Below are 22,464 nucleotides of genomic sequence, written 5' to 3'. Positions count from 1 at the left end.
GGGTTTGTTGATTCAAAAAGATGTTAAATAAAAGTCAGTACTAGACAAAGAAATAAATGGCACATCATTTATTCATTTTGGCATCATATATCACCTTGCACAACATATTTATGACGTATCGACCAGCGATAAATCAAGCTATTTACAACCAGCAGCACATGGTTTGACTATAAACCCCCGACCACATGCATAAACGACGGTAAACACTGTAAACAATCTACAGTATACAACATATAAATGGTCACTGTTTAGGTCTGGTGTTGCCAGACCCAATCTGTCTATTAAATAACAACATAACGCCTTTGCATCGTTCATATTATGTCACAGTTCATTCTTGTAAACATGAAAATCCCTCGTCAAAGCTACGGAACAGCCCCCTGATCAAGATTTTACTAAATAAGTTAATAACAGGTGAAACATAACCTTTGGGAATTACTCACATCCATCTTTTATATACCTGAATACGCTTTTCTTCTCCCAATTACAACGCAACAAAAAAAGTGTCTTTAGACATGAATCCTTAAATCACGTCTGGTGTTGCTACAATGCCCTCATTCAGGAAGTGAAAGAGCTTCCTGCCATGACCACTTCCAGGTCTCCCTTTCCAGCCACTGCTCACCACTGTGTCATTGCGACATTCAGGCAGTTGTGTTTGTGCAGTCCCGTCCAAAGAAACTAGCGAGGATGTCAAAACGGCGACTCCCAGCTGTGTTGCACCCTCGTCATGCCTCTTTTAATCTGCTCATACGTCACAAACATCACAATGTTCCAGGACCCCAGTCGCAGGAAAGAAGGCATGAACCTGAAGGGGACAGAAAAATACAAGTTGAGAAGAGTCCCAAACTGGTCATTTTAGCGCTGTTTGCCTCACTGATATATGTTTTTACATGTTTTTACCCTTTATAGAAGGCTGTGGGACCTTCATGTCTCAGCATGGTGAGAGCACAGTTGATGGCGCTGCTGTACTGGCCAGACCCTGAGTTCATGAACCGTGTTTTGACTACATCCACAGGAGAGGCCACGACTGTTGTGCAGAAGCCAGCGCCGAAGGCAGCGGTGAAGTGGCACGGCAGATTGTCTGAGGGGCAACAGGAGATGAGTCATATCCCTCCACAACAGCTAATGTTTGTATTTGGATGTGAAACAAATTAGTTTTGGGATCAGTTTTCCTCAGCAGCTCACCTGTCATCAGGTCGTACTTCAGGATGAGCTCTTTGATCATGTCATAGGTCACCAGCTCTGCACAGTTTACAATGGCATTACGTGTGATGTTCGGCATACAACCTAGAAGAAAGGAGAGGGTGGTCTTCAAAACTAGAGGAGGGATTGTTTTTTCATATATATGTGAAGGTTTTTGAGGATTTTGAAGTGGCACCTCTCCAAAGGCCTCGCACTCCCTCGTCTCTGGCAATTGTCTTGTAGGCGTCCAGCGTGCTGTTGTACCTCCTCCCGCCGTCAGCCAGTCGCACCTGGGCTTGGAAACGCACCTTTACCACATCTGTCGGCTGCGCAAAGGCCACGGCCATGGCACCTGTGGTGCAGCCCGCCATGAGCCGAGTGACAATCCCAGCGCCTGTGAAGCAGCATGTTTGTTGGTCAGATTGAGGCAGACGGAGCGATCCAACCTCATTCACACAACACAATGAAACTCACTTTCTGTGCCTCGAGTATAGAACTGCTTCATGGAGTCGTAAAGACCTATCCGGACTGAGGCGAAGCTCATCTGCCTCTGGAGTCCTGCCACCAGTCCATTGTAAAGACTCCTGGGCCCCTCTGTGCGCACCATGGTGGTGATGGTGCCAAACACTCCCCGGTACTTCACGTCGATGCCACCTTTACCTTTCTGAGACTCTCCCTGAATCTAGACAAGAGGATGACATTGAAAGATTGTTAGCAGCTGGTCTGGAACAACATGTACAGTTTAAAAATGTGTCAAGCCCTCTTAAAGACTGTGCGTCACACCTGTAGTCTGACTTTGGCCGTGTCTAGTGGAAAGGTGACGAGGTCGGCTATGCAGGCCGCGGTGCCGGCTCCGAAGAACTTGACTGTCGCAGAGGGCACCATGTCGCCGGGTTTCATGCCAACCATTTGTACGCCTGGGTGGATGACATAAATGGAAAAACACGCTCTTAAAGCTATTTGCCCTGGACCTCTGGTTATATCACACCACATACCAGACTCGCAAACCAAGAAAATCATCACTAAGCTTAGACGGACGGACATGCGCTGAATGGCAACTGCTCGTTTTGACTTGGTCTGACCTACACTGGTACAGCCAGAAGTGGTTTTCAAACTTTCAAGACCTCAAGGAAGATCTGTATTCACATTCATACAAACAGCCTGTGTGACTTGTTTTCTGGTCACTAGAAACAGGTTTATTGTTTGGCTCCCTTGAGGGATTTACTCAACTACTGTCATTTGTAGGTACTTACTAAGTTTTACTACTTTGTACTTCCATTCTACTATATTTACGAGGAAAATGCTGAATATCGGATCTTATACTCAACCCATGATAAACAGTGTTTACATTCATGTAAATATATGTATAATTTACTTTTACTGAAGCTTTCAATTGTACATTTATTGCCTTAACTACATTTTAGATTAGACACTTTAAGACTTTTACTCAAGTGTTATACGAATGGTAACATTAACTTTTATCAAAGTAATATTTTAACAATATCTTCACCTTTATTCAAGTATGACTTTTGAGTACTTTTAACAACACCGCTTGCAACATGTTCATGTAATATAATGCCACAGCACACCAGTGTGACCCGCCTCTCTATTTTGGAGCCACTGACTCACATTAACTGGTATAAAAACCTGATTGTGTTAGTAATGCTGACGATACTAGTATTTAGTGTGTTCGCGCCAAACATAAGGAATACCTGTGAACAATGGTAAAGAAAAGCTTCAAGTTTTTTCGAGAAGTACAGCAGTCTTAAGAAGTGGTTCTGTTGTGGAGATGCCTTGGGCCATAAACTCTGTGAGAGGTGAGCCAGCCAGCATAACACTGCTCACTGAAAACAAAAAAAACATCCACATTTACCAAGCAGAAAGTGTATTATTGGTTTTATCTGTTATTACTTGTATTATTGTGATACAGAAAACCATGCAAGAATGAGAAGGATTTAAACATTTAACATTTCACTTTTGTATCTTTGCACTTAGATATAAATCAATTAAAAGGGATGAGAAATGGTGCATGCTTGATGAAAAAAAAAAACCTCTGTTGTCTTCATGTCAAAGTTACCCAAGTAGTGTTCCAGGGAGTTTATAATCCAGAGAGCAATATGTACAATCCTTCAGGCAGTTAGCTCCTTTAGTGTCCTCCTCTCGTGCTGTCTGCTTACTCTTCACTGTCGAACAAGTTGCTCAATTTATAAGCACCTTTAGCACATGACTGTGGGGCAAACCCACAAGTAATACACACCTGTCATATGTGTCCCGTGTTTACCAGCGTCTGCGAGTCACAGCTGGATATCTGAGCCCTTGTTGATCTGCTCCTCACAGCGCTGTTGTGACAGCCCAGTACAGACACTGTGAGTGCACGTTTACAGTGTTTTCTTGGTGTGTTACTTTTTTTTTTTTTTTTTTAATTAAACTCACTCATCAGAAGCATTATGAAGCACTTGAACTTGAAGCATTACTTCAAGTTTTGACCCAAAATACCAGCTTCAGCACGTGTGGTTACAGGCTCATATTACTACACAGACATCAAGGAGCAAACCCTGTGTTTCTATTGGTTGGTATATATGGCCAATCAGGAAGGGAGGCCTGTCTGGATTCCCTAAATGTTTTCATGGGGCATTTGAAAAGCTGACAAGAGCTCTGTAGGGGGAAAACATTTTCACTACATCACTTCCTCTGTGTTACCGCCCAGCAAAAACTTATTCCGGAGCTCTAGAATTTCTCCCCTCCCTGCAAGTAATAAAGTTACGAAACATTCCAGGCTAAGGAACCGCCATCTTTCTCAGCCAATCCATACGGTGAACAGCAGTGGGTGGATGCACACGGCATCTGTATGCAATCAGTCAAGCAGTTAGCATCTGTCAGGGCGAACCAGCAGCACCCAAAGTCGGGACTGGACGCTGGATGGAGAGCGTTAGAAGAGGGGTAGACACTTTGTCAGTAGAGTGCTGCAGTCCTGTTCGTGCATGCCTCGGTACATGTGACTTTCCATTGCAGCTCCGGGTCAGGGCCCCTGCAGGCTTACGTGAAGTCACGAGGTTGACTGTGCAGAAGTGTCTCTTGTACACATCTAAGGTTTCGCCTGCTGGTACATGCGTCAAGGTGTTTTTCTCTTGCCAAAAACTGCACTGCTAAGTTTCTAGATTGTGTTTGTCTGTTTACCTAGTGCACCCTAGCACTTTGATAATAGCAGCCATGAAATCAGAGGGGTTTCTGTTTCTCCAAATCTTCAGTCCAAATCACTCCTGCTCTGTTCTGCTCAGTGGTCATGGCCGCCTCTCCAAACCTGCGCCTGCTGCACAGTTTCGTGTTTTGATCCGTGCATATTCAGGGATTTCAATGGCCTGTGTGTGAATAGATAGCCTTATTAGCTACGAGAATGCAGATAAAAGGTTTAGATATTGATTCAAATTGAACTTAGTTCTCAATTATCATTTTAAAGGAACTAAATTGATGACAGAGTGTATTTGGACAAGGAGATTAAAGGCAATAATCCATTTTAAAGTATTTCAGATGCATTTTAAAGGTGCAAACAAACTCTTTTTGTTTTCATGACTGAATAAACTGAAAAAACAAACTGACCTTAAAGGGCAACACAGTGTGATACTGTTTAACATTGTTAATATTTGGCGGATCCTGCCACCTTTCTCGCTACAAACAGTGTTCTGGGCGTCACCTCATTATTAGCGTAAATATCAAAATTGTGAGTTTGAATTTTTTCTCCAAAACTACATAGTGCTCCTTTAAAAGTTGTATAAATCTGGATCATGGATCTTTTCTTAATATTATGTCATCTGTGAGCCAATGACTGTAAATGATTCAACCTTAAACCCAGCAGAAGAGAGGAGCTGCGCCCACCACCATTCTTTCTTGACCCGGGGCTAAAAACAGGATCCTGTCTGGGAACACTGTGTGAATAACCTTTGAGCACACATCCCGACCAGTAAACAACTCGCTGGTCCGGCTTCAACCAGACTGCGTTGACCTCACCGACAGCAGATGGAAAAGAAACTGAGCAGGCAGACTCTCGTCACCGCTGCGCTGCTCTCCTGCACTTGGAATACCACGAATCATGAATGAGTGCTGTGAAACAGCTAATCTCCATTGCACTTTAAATATAGACCATTACGCTATAAATAATCGAAGCTGCTGCACTACCTAAAGGTTAGTGGGGCACAAGTACAGCCCCAATCCCCATCTTCTGTCTTAGCTTTATTAGGTGAGCGGTCATTGAAAAGAAAGTGAAGCAGCATCACCATCACTTCATTTGTTGATCTCATCTCATCTCAAATTTAATTCTTTAAATATTTTCTAAGTGATCCATTTGTATCATAGTCATGATTTTAGACTCTCTAATCATCCTCATCAAATGTTTCTGGAATCCATTTTCACACATGAAGAGATATTTCACTGGGACAACATATGGACCCACGTACCAAGAACGACTGTATTTAACTGTGTCTGTTGCTCCCAGTAAACATGATAACACAACATTTCAATATTGAATGTACTGTATAAATGGAGGGAGAGACTGATGTACATCCATTCTCTCAGAACAGGATGCTCAGAAGACTTTAAACAGCCTCAAATGTTAGGCTACATCAGAGGACAAACAGCTCACCATTAAACACACTGAAATCAAATGAATGTGTCACCAAAATAGAGAAGAAACGTTGATCAGCTTTGTGGTGAGTTGGATATTTTTATTCCCACCCAGTACTTACATGAATGATCCTAAAAGTTACAAATATGAAATCAAACAATCGAATTCAAGTAAAACCTGTGTGAAAGCTGAAAATGGACATGACCAACTGTGTTTATTCACCTTCACCCTTGGCCTCTTCCTCTCCCCTTCCCTTCCTGCGCCTCTCACGATCAAATTAACAAGTCTGCAATGATAGACGATCAGCTGTCGCAACAAACTCTTGAACTCTTTATGTAACCACATTTTAAACGTCCCTTAAATGTCGCCTGTTGAATAACAGTGACTCCGATTACAGGACTGAAGCTGCGACTTTAGTGATCCCCCAGTGATCATAACCACAACTTGCAATATCACCAGTTAATAATATTACCATTAACCTATCAGATATTTCTCTCAAGATATTTCTCAGCAGCACTGTACGTATATTTGTTTCCTGAGCATACTGAAAATCAGTTGTTTGGAGTGAATTCCATAAAAAAATGCACAAACCTGATGAAATTCATGCAGCAAAGGCCAAGATTCTCTGGGTTTTCAGCCCTTGTATGGGTCTAGTTAAGAAAGAAACACACACACATTTCCCACGATGCATCTCAACAGTGTCTTTCATTAGACTGTACTGCCTATGAAGAACACCCACATCTTCCAAACTCCACATTTCTATTTGCTATAGCTGAGATAACCATGATGACATCACCATGACATCATCAGAGTCATTTTTTTTTTGCAGACCCACAGAAAACACTGCACGGCTGTTTTTTTAACACCTGAACAAGACCAACCATCATGGATTACCTGACCTTCATTTGTAAAATTAGGTGGAGTGCCCCTTTAAGTGAGTTGTCTCATGGGTACGGTATACTGCTGCCACCTTGTGTTCAGGGATGTTGTAAACAAGAGGAAATAACGCAAAGTGTTGATTTATTTTTAGCTCTTTGTATTAATGTGAAAGATGAGAAATCTGTTTTGATTTTTCATACACCCTGTATAAATAAATATAAACAGACTAATTACATTTACAACCAATTGCTTTTCTTATTTATCCACTGTTACTACTGTTACTGTTGTTGGTGGTCAGTCTCTCATGATACCATGGATGTGTACCTCTGCAGAGGTTCCATGGTGTAATGGTTAGCACTCTGGACTTTGAATCCAGTGATCCGAGTTCAAATCTCGGTGGAACCTGATTTAAGTTAGTGTGGCACAAAAATGGGTCCATGCAAAGATCAACTTAACAATGAAAAGCAATACTTTAAGTCTGTAAGTATAATTTGCCAGTGGGTAATCCTTTGTGCATCACAATGTTGTATTCCACCATGACTGGGCAGATTTACTGGTTACTGTGGCAAAAGTTAAGTGAGTATCCTATTACAAGGTGCCAATTAAATATAATTTAATTCAATTAATTTGTAAAATGAATTTAAATAGAACTGAATTTAAATAGAACTGAATAAAGGTTAAATGAATTAACATATCTATTCACTATTCACAGTTCATTTGTACACAGTTCATATATATATATATATATATATATATATATATATATATATATATATATATATATATATATATATATGCCCCCAGGTAGCATTTCTCGGTACTTGGGGGCCAACACAAACTCCATTAAGGTTGCTTCATGTTATGCTGCATTACCGATTGAAAACAATACAAAATAAAATGCTGCATCTACTAGAAACTGATTTATGATTTCTTATGTTTTTCTAAGTTAAAGAGGTTCCACCGAGATTTGAACTCGGATCACTGGATTCAAAGTCCAGAGTGCTAACCATTACACCATGGAACCACGTCACAGTGTCGCCACTTCAATTTCCGGCCACGTGGGGGCAAAATAACTCTTAAACAGACAAAGTGGGATTTGACAAATATTTGTTTATGTAAACACAGACACGTATATATGTCTATGTATATAAAGAGCTGCTGGATACTAGAGCATGTTTCACAGTCAGTAGATGGCAGTGATGCTTTGAAAGGTCCTCGCTAACCTACGAGGGTAACGCGTAACCGTAGAAGAAGAAGCCGACCCAAAATAATCACAGCAGCCGCCGAAGAAGAGTCGCTGTTAGCCGTTAGCTTGTCAGAAAAAAAAACGTAGCGTTAGCCGAGATTTGCTCAATGCCTGGCTAGCGTCGCTGCAGGTGTCGAGCAAAATCATATGCTGCGAAAGAGAGGGAAGGTCGCACCACTCAGTTCCTGACAGAGACCGACCCCGCCTTCGACAACATGGAGAAACAGTTGCACTTAAACCTGTTATCCTCCAGACCTCCTATGGCTGGTGGTTTTCAGTCCGGCTCCAAAATGAAAATGGGGTGAGTTAGCTAGCATCCTGTTAGCTTGCTGTCAACTCTGCCTGCTGTCTATGATTACATTTTATTATATGCGTCATAACATGAGTTGTTCTCTGTCCCATTGCACTCACAACTTTACTGTTTGTTAAAGGACAGGACAGCAATGACTGCGTTAGCTAGCTGAGCTAGCTTATGCTACCAGAGTTATGACCAACAGTGGCGAATAAAACGTAGTTGGAACATAACATAACATAAGCTTTATGTTTTTCTACGCTGGATCTGATTTGAAACATTGCTCATCAGCTGACGACTATTAGCTCAGACATGTCAGAGTGAGAGTGAGTCTGAACGACACACCGTAAGAAGCGTGTGATGATGTTAATCTTGATATAAGCTTAAGAGTTCTCTCAGGTCAGATCAGATGTTGTTATGATCTGCAGGGTTTGGACCCCCCTCAGTTTCCATTTCCACAGCATGTGCAGTAAACATCAGGGCCTGTTTCTGGCTTGTTTACATCACCATGTCAATATAGCTTTATAAACAAGCGTTTGCTCTGGTTAGTGGTCTAAGTTTGGGGTTTTAATGAAACGTCATGCAACTTCTCATGACTGTTTGAGAATAACTGAAACCACGCCAACATGAAGACACACTAAAACTTTACCCTGAAAAAGTCTTGAGTCTGCGCTTTCTGGTCAGTGAAGTAACCTGCAACCACAGCATTAGAAAACCTCAATGTGTAGTCATGTGGCTGCTTTTGGTCTGAGGTAAAGAAATGATAATGTTAGAAGAAATGACACTGAGTGAAACACTGATGACGCAGCATATGTGCTGCTCTTGTTGAAAAATATTGATTGAGTTTCACAATTTCTCGCTTTCATTGAATTATCCCCGTCTTCTGAAAGTGTCAACAAAGATTCGTGTCAGGCTCCATGTGTTTTGTTTATCCCACTGCAGTATGAGATTGGTCCATATTTTACTTATCATCTTTTCTCTTCTTATCTTCTTTTTTATACAGACCTGGACGGAAGAGAGACTTCTCCCCGCTGCCCTGGAGTCAGTACTTTGAAACCATGGAAGACGTTGAGGTGGAAAATGAAAATGGCAAAGATATATCCTTGTTTGCTGCTTCTGTTTGCCAGGAGAAAGTTCAGCATGAATTATTGAAACTTTGGCATCACCCAGAGTATTCAAATCTAACTAGGTCATGTCAGATTTAACCACCTCTTTATACCAGTGTGCTATGTATCAGTTTATTAAGAATGAGTCATTATTGTCTTTTAAACAGCATTTGCTTACTTTATTACTCCGATACAGCTCTGGTATGAATTTCCTTGACTACCATGAACATTTTCAGAATTTACTGCAGCGGTTCCCATGGTCCTGTGCTGCTCTTGCTGCATGGAGGAGGCCACTCTGCACTCTCCTGGGCAGTGTTCACTGTGAGTATGGCAACTTACAGAAAACCCTACAGCCTCTTAACACTGATAAATCGTATGTTTAAAATACACAGCTACAATCTGTGGAATATTTATGGAGATATTCTTATATTTCGGCAAGTTCACTGGACAATATTTTAATTTAAGTGGTTTCATACAGGCCGTCATATACAGCAGGATCAACTGCAGAGTGGTGGCCTTGGACCTTCGCGCTCATGGTAAATATAGATCGTCACAAGACACATTTCATTTATGATGTAGGAAATGGATATATGTCAGTTTTGTTAGTTGGTATTACCAGTCCCCTCTGCGTAACAATTTCCTGTCAGTCACTATTTAATGTACTGCACTGAGTCAAACAGGGAAAATGCTGTTGATTAAGACTCTGTTTGAGCAGATTCTAGTTGCTTCTTATTTTGCAAAGCAATATGTTGATGAAATAACGCAGTGGCAGGTATTTTGGTGTCAGTAGAAAATCAGAGGTCCCTTATATTTTTAATAGATGTATTTTACTGTTCAATTTGCAGCTCTAGTACCACAAATTATTACGAACTGAAATTGCTGTCCCAGACTAGCTTGATCTCATCACTACTTTACACAACCTGTAATTATAGGCCAACTCTCCCCATCTCATGTGATCATGGGAGGACTCCTACTACATTATTACACCATCTGGCAGATCTTTTGCTCTTTCCTGAGCTTATATCAAGCAAGTGGTACATTCTGCTTCTTTCTCTCTCATCACCTGCAGGCGACACCAAAGTGAAAAATCCTGATGATCTGTCTGCAGACACTATGGCCAAGTAAGTTGCTGTGCAGCACTGTCACACATTTTAAACAGCCGTGATCCTGCTTGCAACGATTTGCAAGTCAAGAAAGTCAAAATTGGGGTGGCGTTTAGCTCACTGGGTAGAGCGGGCATCCCATGCACCTTGTCCTCGCTGCAGTGGACCAGGGTTCGAGTCCTGGTCTGAGGCCCTTTGCTGCATGTCACTTCCCCTCTCTCTCAACCTGTTTCCTGTCATGTCTTCAGCTGTTCTATCAATAAAAGCCAAAAGGCCAAAAAAATATATATAAAAAAGTGAAAATCGTTCATAAAGATGATAAACTTCCATTTAGTTGTGAAAGTGAAACTACATTTCTCACCTTTGACAACATGAGTTGCTAATGTCACCATGGCACATTTCACCTCGTTCTTTCAGAATGCAGGAAAAAGTGTTAAAAGAGGAAAACAGCACTACAAGTCTGGCCATGTTGGGAGCTGCAGCTACGCAGCAGGTGTTTCAGTCAGTTCTATAAGAGCTTGCATGTGGGACCAGCTCTCAAGTGAACATTTAATGTCCCTCTCCTTCAAACACGTTAAGACTCATCTCTCACAATTCACAATTATATATGTGGATGTGATGCTACAACTTTGCTTCATAAAGTATGTGAGGTTCTACTTATGTGCAAATTAAGCCAAATTCTAGCTGACTCTGAAGATGATGTGTATCCTGATAAATATTGACACTTGTGATGTAAATATAAAGAGGTTAACATATTATTATTTCTTTTCTCTTTCAAAAGGGATATTGGCAAAGTGGTAGAGGCGCTCTATGGAGAGAATCCTCCTCCAATCATGATCATCGGACACAGCATGGGTGGAGCCATTGCCGTTCATGCAGCTGCTGCCAATCATATACCATCTCTGCTTGGCCTCTGTGTCATTGACGTTGTAGAGGGTTTGTGCATGTTGATTTTACCCCTACTATGACCAGCAGTGAACATGTATGACACATACTCATGACCAATTTTTTATTAAATTAATGATGAGCATTGACAAGGGGTTTATTAATGTCAGTTGTGTTAATCACATTCAGGTACAGCAATGGATGCGTTGAACAGTATGCAGAATTTCCTCAGAAGTCGGCCAAAGACATTTAAATCTCTGGAGAATGCCATTGAGTGGAGGTAAACATGAAGCATGATTATTTAACTAAAACCAAAACTAAGAGGAGGAGTGTTGGAAGAGTTGCTCATGTTTTGGACAACCTTCAGCTTGGAAAGGACATTTTGATCTATGTGTGTATATTGATATTGTTTTAATGGCCTTCATTCTTAGAGATTGCGCTTCGATCTAACTATTACATTTGTACTCGTGTGTCTGAGGCTTTTCTTTTCCTTTTTGCCTTCAGTGTGAAGAGCGGCCAGATCCGAAACATTGAGTCAGCACGAGTGTCAATGGGAGGCCAGGTGAAAAAGTATGTCTGCTCTGTTTATCATGGAATTGTTTTTTTTCTAAGTTGCATGTACTGCATGTTAATTTGCTCTGTTTTGACTCACAGATGTGAGGAATCCACCAGCAGTCCAGGTGTGTCTAACAGCATTGGTGAAGGTATAATAGAAGAAGAAGAGGAAGAAGAAGTGGAGGAAGAATCTAATAAGAAGAGGATGAAGGAAGATGATCAAGAGGTTCTGTCTCTCTTATCCTTTGTCTTTCTGTAATATCTAGGGCTGCAACTAGCCATTGTTTTCAGTATCGATTATTCTGCCAGTTATTTTTACTGTTAAATGGTTGTTTTCTCTATATATATCGAAGCATTCTGAAAAATGCTGATCGCCATTTCCGAGAGCCTAAGGTGATGCCTTCATATCATCTTTGCAGCTCTAGTCACAGTGTTTTTAAGAGCTATGTACGTTGATCTAAATATGTTGATTTCTTCCACTCAGATAAAAAAGGAAACAGTATTTACCTGGCGAGTGGAGCTGTCGAAGACGGAAAAGTACTGGGAGGGCTGGTTCAGAGGCCTGTCTGCCCTCTTTCTCACTTGCCCTGTACCAAAACTACTTCTGCTCGCAGGTTAGATCTCTCACAGTGAACTCTCAGGATTATATGGTAACCCAAATACATAAAAAGGATCCTGACAGGCAGTTTTTTTTGTAGATTTTCAGGTCATGTCCCACCAGTTTAGATGAATACAAATAATTAATGTTTAATTCCAAGCTGTTATGTCACTGACTGCACAATTTCACCCCTGACTTAATCCCTTGTGCAGGAGTGGACAGGCTTGACAAAGACCTTACTATTGGACAGATGCAAGGTAAAGGAGCACGAACTGAGAGTTTATGCACAGTTGTCCATTTTCTTTTTACCACATTTGTTAAGGTTTCTAATTTCTAAATGTTTTGAATTAAAAGGTCATCACTCTTTGAATGCTATGAATGATACACAGACCTCTCAAATATCCATCATGTCATCGTTTGTCCACAGGAAAGTTTCAGATGCAGGTCCTCCCTCAGTGTGGTCATGCTGTCCACGAGGACGCACCTGAAAAAGTGAGTGCTGTTTGCTTAACATACGCTGTGGGCTGTGTCTATACACTTACCACAATGTCTAAATTCATCATAAATGCCTGTTGATATGCCAAAATAAGTTTAACATGCTAAATCACACTGCCATATCTATATATAGACTCTTTCTGATCCAGATTCAGTTCGCTGTTACTACTTTCTTAACTTAGCCCTCTGTCATCTGTTGCTAGGTAGCAGACGCTCTAGCAACATTTATGGTCCGGCACAAGTTCACTGAGTTTAAAGAAGGATACCTGTGGTAAGTGAACTGAAGAATGCGTACACTAGAAACGATTTCTCAGACTTTTAAATAGTAGTTGATGGGTGTTCATAATACATTGTTTTTGTGTAGAGTTATTAATTAAGAGACCGGGGTGTAGATGCAGAATAACTGATTCTGTGTTTCAATCTTTCCACAGCTAATTTCCAGTTTCAGTCTATATAGCCAGCAGCCATAGAAGAAATGTTTCAAGACTCATCCACATCCTCGCCTGTACAATTAAACAGCAAATTAAGGAAAATATAACTATTATTATTATTATTATTATTATTATTATTATTATTATTTTGCTTCTGTTATGTGATTCTTTGCCTTTTAGCTTTGCCTTATTTTTATTTGAAAACACTGGGATTTGATTGTACTTTTCCTTTTACAATATATTTTTTTTAAATCTTTGAATGCTCCCCTTGTTTCGTGGTTTATTTTTGAGTGACTGCATCATTGTCAATGTGTTTGTAATGTTTGAATTCAAATTAAATGATTAAAGGTGGACGCTGTAAAAAAAAAAAAAAAAAAAAAAAAAAAAAAACTTACTCATGCTTGTATATTTGGTATGTGTGTTAAAAGGACATCGTGATCATTTTAGTGTGGTGGTAGTTTAGTTGACGGGACATCGGAAAGATATATTTAACCCTTGTTTAGAGCAAGTGACATATACATGGTGAACACTATTCACTGTGTAATATGATTACAGTTCTGTATGGGTATTGCACTAATAAATAGAATTGTATGCCATTAAAATATAGATTTGAAAAGGCCCCGTTTGTGTTGCCAGGAAATACATTAATAATCTACTGCTCCAATCTCATTCAGAGTAGATTTCTTTTTTTAATAACAAGAAATAATTGTCCTCAGCTGTAAATGATGATGCAGTACACCTGATTTCCCCTTACTCATTTTATTCTCATGTCACCATAAAGTTGTCCTGAGCATTTCTTTTAAAACATCCTTCTTCAGTCAATTTCAAATAGGAAACAATGTTAATTGTGAAGTTGGCTATCAGAAATTCACAAAGCATCAGTAAACAGAAGTTGGGGGGAAAATTGTAGTTTTAGATTTTAAGATAAGGATGATGCGCCGGGTTTACTCCCGAGGAATGCTGGTTTTAATTGTCCCGCTGTGGCCCAAACGCAACGAGAAAAATATAATGTAATGATGTCTGATATAAATATCTGAATAATTGATGTGTTTTTAATGACTGTCCTCTGAAGAATTACAGCCACTGAGATCATTAAGAGATGTGAGCTTGTAAACAAGGCTGACTTGTTGTCCAGTCCCAGTTGCATCATTTTGGGTCTAACAATTCACATCCTTTACTTTGGTTTCTTCACCAAGCCGAAAAGTGCATGATTTACAACACCTTTAAATAATATATTCCCACAGATTAATACCACTGTACTGTTAACAGTTAATTTCTACACTCTTTCCTGTGTATTAACTGTATCTGCACCATTTTCTTACACTGAATTATTGTGTGTACATGAGGCCAAATACACAGAATCACTGTTGAAGCTGACTTGTAAATTCATTGGATCTTGAAACCTTCCTTTTCCACAAATGAAAAAATTAAAAAATAAATTTTAAAAAAAAACAGTCTGCAACAGGAAAAATTCACCAATCTGTCGTCTATTGAAGACTCGGCCCTGATAGAGACGGAGGAGCTGTTCAGGAGATGTGGTGCTGAAAGACTGTACAGACGGGCTGATGAAAAGGTAAGAGGTGCTGGTCAGAACAAAAAGTACCATTTTATTATAAACAAAACGATTCTAATTAAACTTGACAAACATTTATGGATAAAAGCTGCTCATTCTGGTGACACTCTGACTTCACCTGGTCCCACAAGAATTCCATTAAAACATCAAACTTTTAAAGGCATACTGTGCAGGATTTGTTGGTTTGAAAACACACCATTCAAAGGTGCGGTATGGTTTGGGTTGTTGGTCGAGGATATCGAGGATTTTTGGCTTGAGTTGCAACCAAGCAACTGCCTCTGTGGTCGTCAGTGCCAAAGTACCAATACCTGCAGCATCTTGAGTGGTCACCTGAGTTAGACTCCAAAAGTGAGACAATCTCCATAAGACAACCTGTTAAAATGTCTAACTTTAAAGCAGAAATAAACACATTTACAGCCAGGTACAAAAAACAATTTTGTTCTGTATATAGCGAGTGTAGTGAAGTCCTGAAACCTGTTAATCAGTTGGCGTTTTCACACTTCAAACTCCCTTGTTTCAAAGTCTGTAGGGTTTTTTTCTTTTCTTTTTTTTTTTTTTTGGCTGGATGCCTGAAATAAGATTTGCAGCAAAAATGTGCTACGACATAAAATCTATCATCACCAGTGCAGCAGTGGAGAAAGCTTACATGTATTCAAAACAGCGGCACAGCCCCACAGTTTTTTTTTTAAATTTTATTCTTATTCTTGTAAACATCCTTAATTGAACATTAGAAGGCCCAATTGTGAAATCAAATGCAAATCAAACTTGACTGATTTGATGCAGTTGGAGTTGAGCAGGAGCTTCGATGATTCCAGTCATGGTTCCCACTTTAGTCACTGGCAGACTTTATTTGCAAATTATTCCTGAACTTCAACTTAACAGTAGAAGATTGATCAGTTTATTTTTTTTTTTAAGTGTTTTTTAATCATGTAGTAAGATGCTCAGCAGTCACGCAACCTCAGTGTAGTCTGTTTATAGCATAGCATTAACTTTTTACTTGTAACAATTTTATTTATGCCTTGAAAATCCCCAAAAGTGGTGTTCATCTGTGAAGATTACCTTGCCTAACAAAACTTCAAAGTATCATAAACTTCTGACTTTGTTTGCCACAGAGTTCATGTCCAATTCAAAAATCCCAGAAGATTTTTGTAGAGGGAAACTGGGAGAAGCTAATTTCCAGGTTATGCACAAAGATGGTGAGCCAGTACCACCGGCTTTGAGCTTAACTCTGGACCTTTAGAAACTTTTGGGTGATTCTGGCTGATATTTCAATATTTTCCCATATGCCTTCATGCTTACATATGGTTTTAATTTCATTTTAGTTGCTCAAGTGGTTAACGACCACATGAGAAACAAGACTGTATTTTAACAATGTGAGAAAACAGAGAGACAGAGAAATGCGATAGATATTTATTGTACTGTTAATAAGGAAAAATGTAAATATGAACTTCTCTTGTTGGACACAACTTCTCAAACCCTCCCCCGAAGAAACAAAACAACAACAACTGCGAGCTCTGACTGGCTGTGGAGGTGATGACATCAGGACACAGATGATTCATAATGGACGTGATGGGCTGGAGGTTGATTTACTCCTCAGACTTTCCGCCTGAACTTCTTTGTCAAACGACATCAGACCACATCAGTCGCTCCTATAGAAAACGTGTTTACCATGACTTCATAGATTCTGTTATATCATGATGCTGTATATATGTTAAATCTTGTTGGTATTTTTTCAACCCCTGAAAAACTGTCCCAGGGGTAGAATTGTGCTTCTTTAATGTGTTCTTTGCAGAATATTCCTGAACATGCTTCGGGACCGACAGCTGCTCATTAAGCAATAATTGGTTGTGTGTTTGTGCGTCAGCTGTGGTCATGAACGACACGTCAGAAGTCACCCAGGTGCTGCAGCAGTATCAGGTGTCTGTCACAGTTCTGACAATGCTGCCGTGCGTCCTGTTTCTGTACGTGAACGGCGTCATGCTGTTCGCCGTGCTGAGGAAGCCCGTCTTCCAGGAGTCCTCTCGGTACATCCTGTTCGGCCACCTGCTGCTCACTGAGTCCCTGCAGCTGCTGGTGTCTGTCTTACTGTTCACCATGGCCGTGGCCGCCGTCCGAATGGTCAGCTATGCTTGCGTCCTCCTCACACTGTTTGCAACCATCACTGTGAAAATGTCCCCCCTAAACCTCGCTGTGATGTCCCTGGAGAGGTACGTTGCCATTTGCTTCCCGCTGAGGCACGCGGACATCGCCACCACCGTGAGGACAGGTGTGGCCATCGCCGTCATGTGGACGGCGGCGTCTTTGGACGCGTTCACCCAGCTTTTCATTTTCGTCCGGCTCGAGAACATGAGCTCCACTGTGCCTCGGTACTGCAGCAGACAAAATGTCTTCCGGCTACAGATTTCTATAACTTTATACAAGGTCTTCAACATTGTGTATTTTGTAATAGTGAGCATTATTATCATCTATACATACGTTGCTATCATGATCACTGTGAAGTCAGCCTCTGCCAATGTCCGTGAGGGCAGCAAGGCCCATAGGACGGTGCTGTTGCATCTGTTTCAGCTCGGCCTGTGTCTGGTCTCCACCATGTTTAGTATGATAAAGTCTGGACAACTGGTAGGAGTCCTCTTTGTGCTTCTCATCATCCTCCCAAAGTGTTTGAGCCCTCTCATATACGGCCTCAGAGATCAGATCTTCAGACACGTCTTTATATACTATTTCACCTTCGGCTTCAAAATCACTAACAAGACATTTCCTAAGTCCTGATTTTTATTTATTTATTTATTTATTTTAAGGTAAAGGGATCGTATAGTTGCAGTTGGAAAGTGTGTTCGCTTCCTGTGATTGACTTTCTTGTGTGATATAGTCAAATGTGTCTGATCAGATTCAGGTCAGAACTAAAAATGTGGCTTAAATCATTATTATTTATCGTCTGTTTCTCTTACAAGATGTAAGATATTGTACACTACAAAAAAAAAATTAGCCCAAAACAGGCATTTTAAGTGTTTAAATTTCGTGCAAATGCTCCATCTTATTGAAGTACATAAGTTTAAGGTAATGAGTCACATGTGATACAAAGTTTTTCCTCATCATGTTGAGTCTCTGTGTATAACTAACAAGTTAGTTCGTGCAGACGTATCCCCTCTAATCACGTCTCTTTATTCAGTTATATTTAAATTTAAGGGGAATGAAACCCATCTCATTTCCTTCACGTGTTGGTAGGTTGTCGTTTCATCCACGTCTGTGATATTAGTTTCAGATGCAGTGTGAGCAGGTAATGTGATTAATCCTTGAGGTCATTCATTAAATGAAAAAGTAAAACCTTCTGTTGCTGCAGCTCCTTTATGCTTATTTCTTTACTCTCTTTATTAACATTCATATGGCATAGTCTCTTCCCATAGACAATATTGTATATTTCATACTACACTTATTTTAAAGGTTACGCCACTCAGAAATGTCATTCATTGGTATGCAACTGGTGTGGTACATATAGGGCTTTTTTTTTAATCTATAGAGGTTTTGTAAAAGAATGGATAGAGATGAGATTTTTAGTTGGAGTTGCGGAAAGATAATCATTTTTTTCAGATTTAAAAATATATTCAAAAATGACAAATATCACTGGAATACAACAGATTACTTAAATGTCTGGACACTAAACATCCTGAAATCTGACAGGACAAGTCGACATTTTTAAAGCCGTCGTCACTAATCGCTCTGTCTACTGCCTTCAGTGTTGTAAACATACAATAAGTTGAATGTTTTATAACAACTGGTTTCTAAGTCATGAGTTAACACAAGAGAAATGAGGGATGTCATAAGATGTAAAGACACATTTTCAAAGTGAGATATAAATCCTGCTGGGTGTAAGTCATCCCTTCAGCCAGCAGAGGTCACTTTTGGCTTGGAAATAGTCCACTACGGTGATAACCACCACAATGAGTACTTTCAGCCTTTAATATGTAAGCCTATGGTAACTTTGTCTTCTTTATGGAGGCATATAGCAGCTGTGGGAACGTCTATGATGTTGTGAAAAATGGGGCTGTTCAGCAACTTGTGATATGGATGAGATTCCCATCCCCTCCTCTTTCTCACAGTCCAGATGGACACTTGTGTGGCAGAGAGCACAGAGACAGAGAGCAGAGAGAGAGAGACCAATTTATGTGGGTAAACAGGGAGGGAGGTGCTGACCCGCGGAAGAAAAGAAGCGTCTGAGCGGGAGGTGGACTAATTTAACCGATCTTTACTCCGTCACAATCCTGAAGCCCTCTCAATACCTCTCTGGCCTTCGTGAAAGAGCACTCGAAGGGTTGAAAAACATTCCGGAGGGAGAAAAATACCTGGTGACAGAAAGCAGCTTTAGTTTGGAGTGAGAGCAGGAGGGAGAGTTTGTTATCATGATCACACAAATTCTTCACATCCTCAACCAAAGAAAATGGGAGTCTGTGTTTTTGGTGTAATAATGGCGAGCCACATAAACACAGGCCCCTGTTTTATTTCTGGTCACACAGGTTATGTGTCAGTGTTTCCACCGTGTTGTGGCATTCGGCTGTGGCTGTGTGGGAAGTGCATCCAGAAAAAAGAATTATCTCTGAACTGAAAGAATATTTTTGACAAGTATTTTTAAAGAGCTGATTTAACAAGAAGCACAAATACTTTGCTGACTTAAACAAAAACGTGTATTTCTGGGCTACATGAGGAGTAAACAAACCCACCCTCTTATCCTATCAGAAAATATCCTCAATAAAACTGGAGAGTTATGACAGAGAAAACCAACTCTTTTTTTTTTTTTTTTTTTTACCAGCTTGGGAAAACTTTACAACTGCAGACGGGAGATGAAATACCAAGAACGCTCACACAATATAATGCGAACCAGCGCAGTAGCCCACAAAAAAATGCTTTTGTGAAAGAAGTTCTTATTGTATTTAGGGGGTTGCATGTTGTTCTGACTGTGTCAACATACTGGACACTTCACTTGCCCCCCACCCCCATCATCCAATCCCCAGCCCACACAAACATACGCACAACTGCAACTATGTGTGGAGTTTCTGCACAGATTGTCATCAACAGCACACATGTTTTGCACTGATCACTGGACATTCGTGCTGTATAACAATGCACATTTGTGTTATACCATATATCTGCACCAGTGTTGCATATTTGCATAGTGCACATTGTACGTCTTCTGTAAATGTTTGTATCTTATTTTTGTTATTGTTCTCATATTTCTCTACTTTTTGTGGTAATCAGAAAATAAAGATTTTCACTGACTGATTTGTTTATGCCTAAACAAACCAAATAAATAAACTCTCTTTGTTCTCATGACTGAATGAACTGAGTAAACAAACGGCTTAAAGGACAACACATATTTACATTTGGCGGACCCTGCCACCTTTCTAGTTCTGGGGACCTTATTGTCCTCTCAGAACAGCTGGTTTAATCAGTTATGGAAAAATGCATATATCTGTTTTGGTATTATTACCTCAATAATGTTGTAAATATTAGAACTGAGTTTGATTTTTTTTTCTTTTAAAAGCTACATAGTGTCCCTTTAACTTCACAAGTCTTTTATTGTAAAACGGCATTCAGAGTGGAAGGCAACGGAAGATGTTATTCTGCAGGGAAACCTGTTCACCTTGAAACATAATCCATTCCTGTGCAATAACATAATAGCCTCAGAAGAAGAAAGAAGGAGAAATAGCTGAATTAAGACCTCCCTCCACCAACTACAAATGCAGTGTGTGTTTATTATAAGAGTATTCCTGGAAACTCTAGCAGTTACAAAACATTTGACTGTCTTTGTTGATTTGGCAAGACCTTGACATATCTGTTAGACATAAAAAAGCGGTGGAAAAAGTATTTCAAAAATTAGCTGCTGATGAGAGAAGCAAAGAGGGGGTGGAGAGAGGATACAACAGTCGGGCTCGTCATGTCTAAATCGCATTTGATGGGAAAAGTCTACTGCTCCAGGAAGAGGGTTTGTGGAAAAGTCAGCGGGAAACTTTATAGTATGCAAATTCAAATATGTCTGTGATTTTAGAAGAAGCCCCATAATTGAATCATACAGTCTGAAAGTCGGCTCCTCTCTCTCCCTCATCATAAAATTCTTTGTCGCAGCAGCATATGGCTTTCATGTTGATGCGCTGCACTCAAGGCGAGATCTTCAGACTGAACTTCAGAACAATGAGAATATTCAATGCACTCATTTTACCCACTTCGAGATGGATTAAAGAAAAGACGTGCTGACGAGCACACTCACGCACGCAACCGCTTGCACTGCGGAGGAGCAGATGAATGGGATGGTGGGAGAGTAATTGTATCCCTGGTGGATCTCCAAAGGACAGCACTGAGACTCAAATTAAAGCACTGACCTGGTTAGCTTTCCCTCAGCAGAAGGGGGTGCTGCCCCCCCAGCCCCCATCCCATCCCACCCGCATTTGCTTTGCAAAGATTAACTTGTTGATTATGAGCAACAACATATGTCTCAATTACAGACCCGTGCAGCTACAACCGACCACTTACAGCAGTGTTAACATTCTCAGCAACCTTTAATTGTCACCTATAAAACTTAGAAATCAGTTGGGTATCACCAATGATGGTGTATATCTAGAGAGAAAAGTAGACAATATGACCATTTTTAGAAATTTGCAAACAGTGAACGGTACACTATGTACCACTCTAACCTCCTGAATACCACAGATGGTTTATTATAATGGTGTCTGCCTTTTTTACTGCAGACGTTTCGAGATGTCCTAACACGTCAAACACAGGTAGGAATAATAACATGAACGACGGCTCAGTTCAAAGTGTCCCCGGAGGCAGTACTAGTGAGCAATGTTGCATGTCAGAATAGATGCATGTCAACATGTCTGACTTGTAAAAAAGAATAATATGGATGTACTTGCAAGATGCAGTGAAGCAAGAAACAAGCAATTTCTTTCTACCTTTGTCTTAACCACCTCTCTCATCTAATTTCTTTCACCATTTTCACCTGTGTCCGTTGGTTGGTTGGTTGGTTGGTTTGTCAGCGGGATTATACAAAAACTACTGAATGGATTTCCACAAAACTTGGACAGCAAGAGGTTCCTGGGTTTGATAGCTGACTTTCTGTGCAGAGTTTGCAGTAGCAGTGGGTTCTCTCTGGGTATCCCAGCTTCTTCCACAGTTCAAAGAGGTGCAGGTTAGGTAAATCAGTCTCTCGATCCAAAATGTCCCCCAATGGCAGCTGGGTTCAGTTCCAGCCACCCACAAACCCTGCACATGATAAGAGGGCGGACGAACCCCCCCCCCAAAAAAACCCAAAAATAACTGTGAATAATGTGCAAACGGAATCAGGCGTGACACATATGACACATGGTTGGACCATATGGGTGACCACCAATGGTTGGACCATGCCAGCAGTCAAGAAATGAATTGTTTCTTTACCATTTACAATGAACCAATAAGAGAAAATGTGCTTTGTGTATGTTAAACGTTTGCCTCATTAGCACCAAAACTCAATTAC

General features: G+C 40.4%; 3 protein-coding genes and 2 non-coding genes across 9 annotated transcripts; 3 read left to right on the top strand and 2 right to left on the bottom strand.

Annotated features, from left to right (window-relative positions):
* Positions 1 to 53: 53 nt before the first annotated feature.
* LOC119031565 (mitochondrial uncoupling protein 2-like) lies at positions 54 to 3,466 on the bottom strand. Of its 5 annotated transcripts, none has more exons than XM_037120129.1 (8): positions 3,231 to 3,461; positions 2,892 to 3,023; positions 1,963 to 2,096; positions 1,654 to 1,861; positions 1,376 to 1,573; positions 1,183 to 1,284; positions 898 to 1,078; positions 54 to 802 (listed from the first exon to the last, which is right to left on the bottom strand). In XM_037120129.1, the coding sequence occupies exons 3-8, from the start codon at positions 2,086 to 2,088 to the stop codon at positions 688 to 690; spliced, it is 930 nt and encodes a 309-aa protein (XP_036976024.1). In that variant the 5' UTR covers positions 2,089 to 2,096; positions 2,892 to 3,023; positions 3,231 to 3,461; the 3' UTR covers positions 54 to 687. The 5 variants fall into 5 exon arrangements, with proteins under 5 accessions (XP_036976024.1, XP_036976023.1, XP_036976026.1 ...); XM_037120128.1 differs by having other exon boundaries at positions 3,257 to 3,461; XM_037120131.1 differs by lacking the exon at positions 2,892 to 3,023 and having other exon boundaries at positions 3,257 to 3,466.
* Positions 3,467 to 7,009: 3,543 nt separating this feature from the next.
* Positions 7,010 to 7,081, top strand: trnaq-uug. Its single transcript has one exon. It is a non-coding gene; the product is annotated as a tRNA-Gln (tRNA).
* Positions 7,082 to 7,628: 547 nt separating this feature from the next.
* Positions 7,629 to 7,700, bottom strand: trnaq-uug. Its single transcript has one exon. It is a non-coding gene; the product is annotated as a tRNA-Gln (tRNA).
* Positions 7,701 to 7,821: 121 nt separating this feature from the next.
* On the top strand, positions 7,822 to 13,777 carry ppme1 (protein phosphatase methylesterase 1). Its single transcript, XM_037120828.1, has 14 exons — positions 7,822 to 8,223; positions 9,218 to 9,311; positions 9,549 to 9,641; positions 9,799 to 9,856; positions 10,390 to 10,441; positions 11,205 to 11,359; positions 11,498 to 11,588; positions 11,813 to 11,878; positions 11,963 to 12,089; positions 12,348 to 12,477; positions 12,674 to 12,718; positions 12,889 to 12,953; positions 13,160 to 13,227; positions 13,388 to 13,777. The coding sequence occupies exons 1-14, from the start codon at positions 8,138 to 8,140 to the stop codon at positions 13,389 to 13,391; spliced, it is 1,134 nt and encodes a 377-aa protein (XP_036976723.1). The 5' UTR covers positions 7,822 to 8,137; the 3' UTR covers positions 13,392 to 13,777.
* Positions 13,778 to 16,361: 2,584 nt separating this feature from the next.
* On the top strand, positions 16,362 to 18,289 carry LOC119031116 (odorant receptor 131-2-like). Its single transcript, XM_037119327.1, has one exon. The coding sequence runs from the start codon at positions 16,833 to 16,835 to the stop codon at positions 17,727 to 17,729; it is 897 nt and encodes a 298-aa protein (XP_036975222.1). The 5' UTR covers positions 16,362 to 16,832; the 3' UTR covers positions 17,730 to 18,289.
* The last annotated feature ends 4,175 nt before the right edge of the window (positions 18,290 to 22,464 follow it).

Source organism: Acanthopagrus latus, chromosome 13, assembly GCF_904848185.1.
Source record: "Acanthopagrus latus isolate v.2019 chromosome 13, fAcaLat1.1, whole genome shotgun sequence".
In the NCBI taxonomy this organism is placed as follows: domain Eukaryota; kingdom Metazoa; phylum Chordata; class Actinopteri; order Spariformes; family Sparidae; genus Acanthopagrus; species Acanthopagrus latus.
This window is presented reverse-complemented; position numbering and strand designations above follow the sequence as displayed.

Bases quoted from the DNA above. Each gene is read 5' to 3' on its own strand.
- LOC119031565 (XM_037120127.1), bottom strand. From the start codon at position 2,223: ATGTCCGTCCGTCTAAGCTTAGTGATGATTTTCTTGGTTTGCGAGTCT. The intron at 1,285-1,375 runs GTGCCACTTCAA...CCTTTCTTCTAG, and splicing joins AGTGCGAGGCCTTTGGAGAG to GTTGTATGCCGAACATCACA. The intron at 803-897 runs GTAAAAACATGT...TGTCCCCTTCAG, and splicing joins CCCACAGCCTTCTATAAAGG to GTTCATGCCTTCTTTCCTGC.
- ppme1 (XM_037120828.1), top strand. From the start codon at position 8,138: ATGGAGAAACAGTTGCACTTAAACCTGTTATCCTCCAGACCTCCTATG. The intron at 12,478-12,673 runs GTTAGATCTCTC...TCCCTTGTGCAG, and splicing joins AAAACTACTTCTGCTCGCAG to GAGTGGACAGGCTTGACAAA. The intron at 12,719-12,888 runs GTAAAGGAGCAC...GTTTGTCCACAG, and splicing joins TACTATTGGACAGATGCAAG to GAAAGTTTCAGATGCAGGTC.
- LOC119031116 (XM_037119327.1), top strand. From the start codon at position 16,833: ATGAACGACACGTCAGAAGTCACCCAGGTGCTGCAGCAGTATCAGGTG.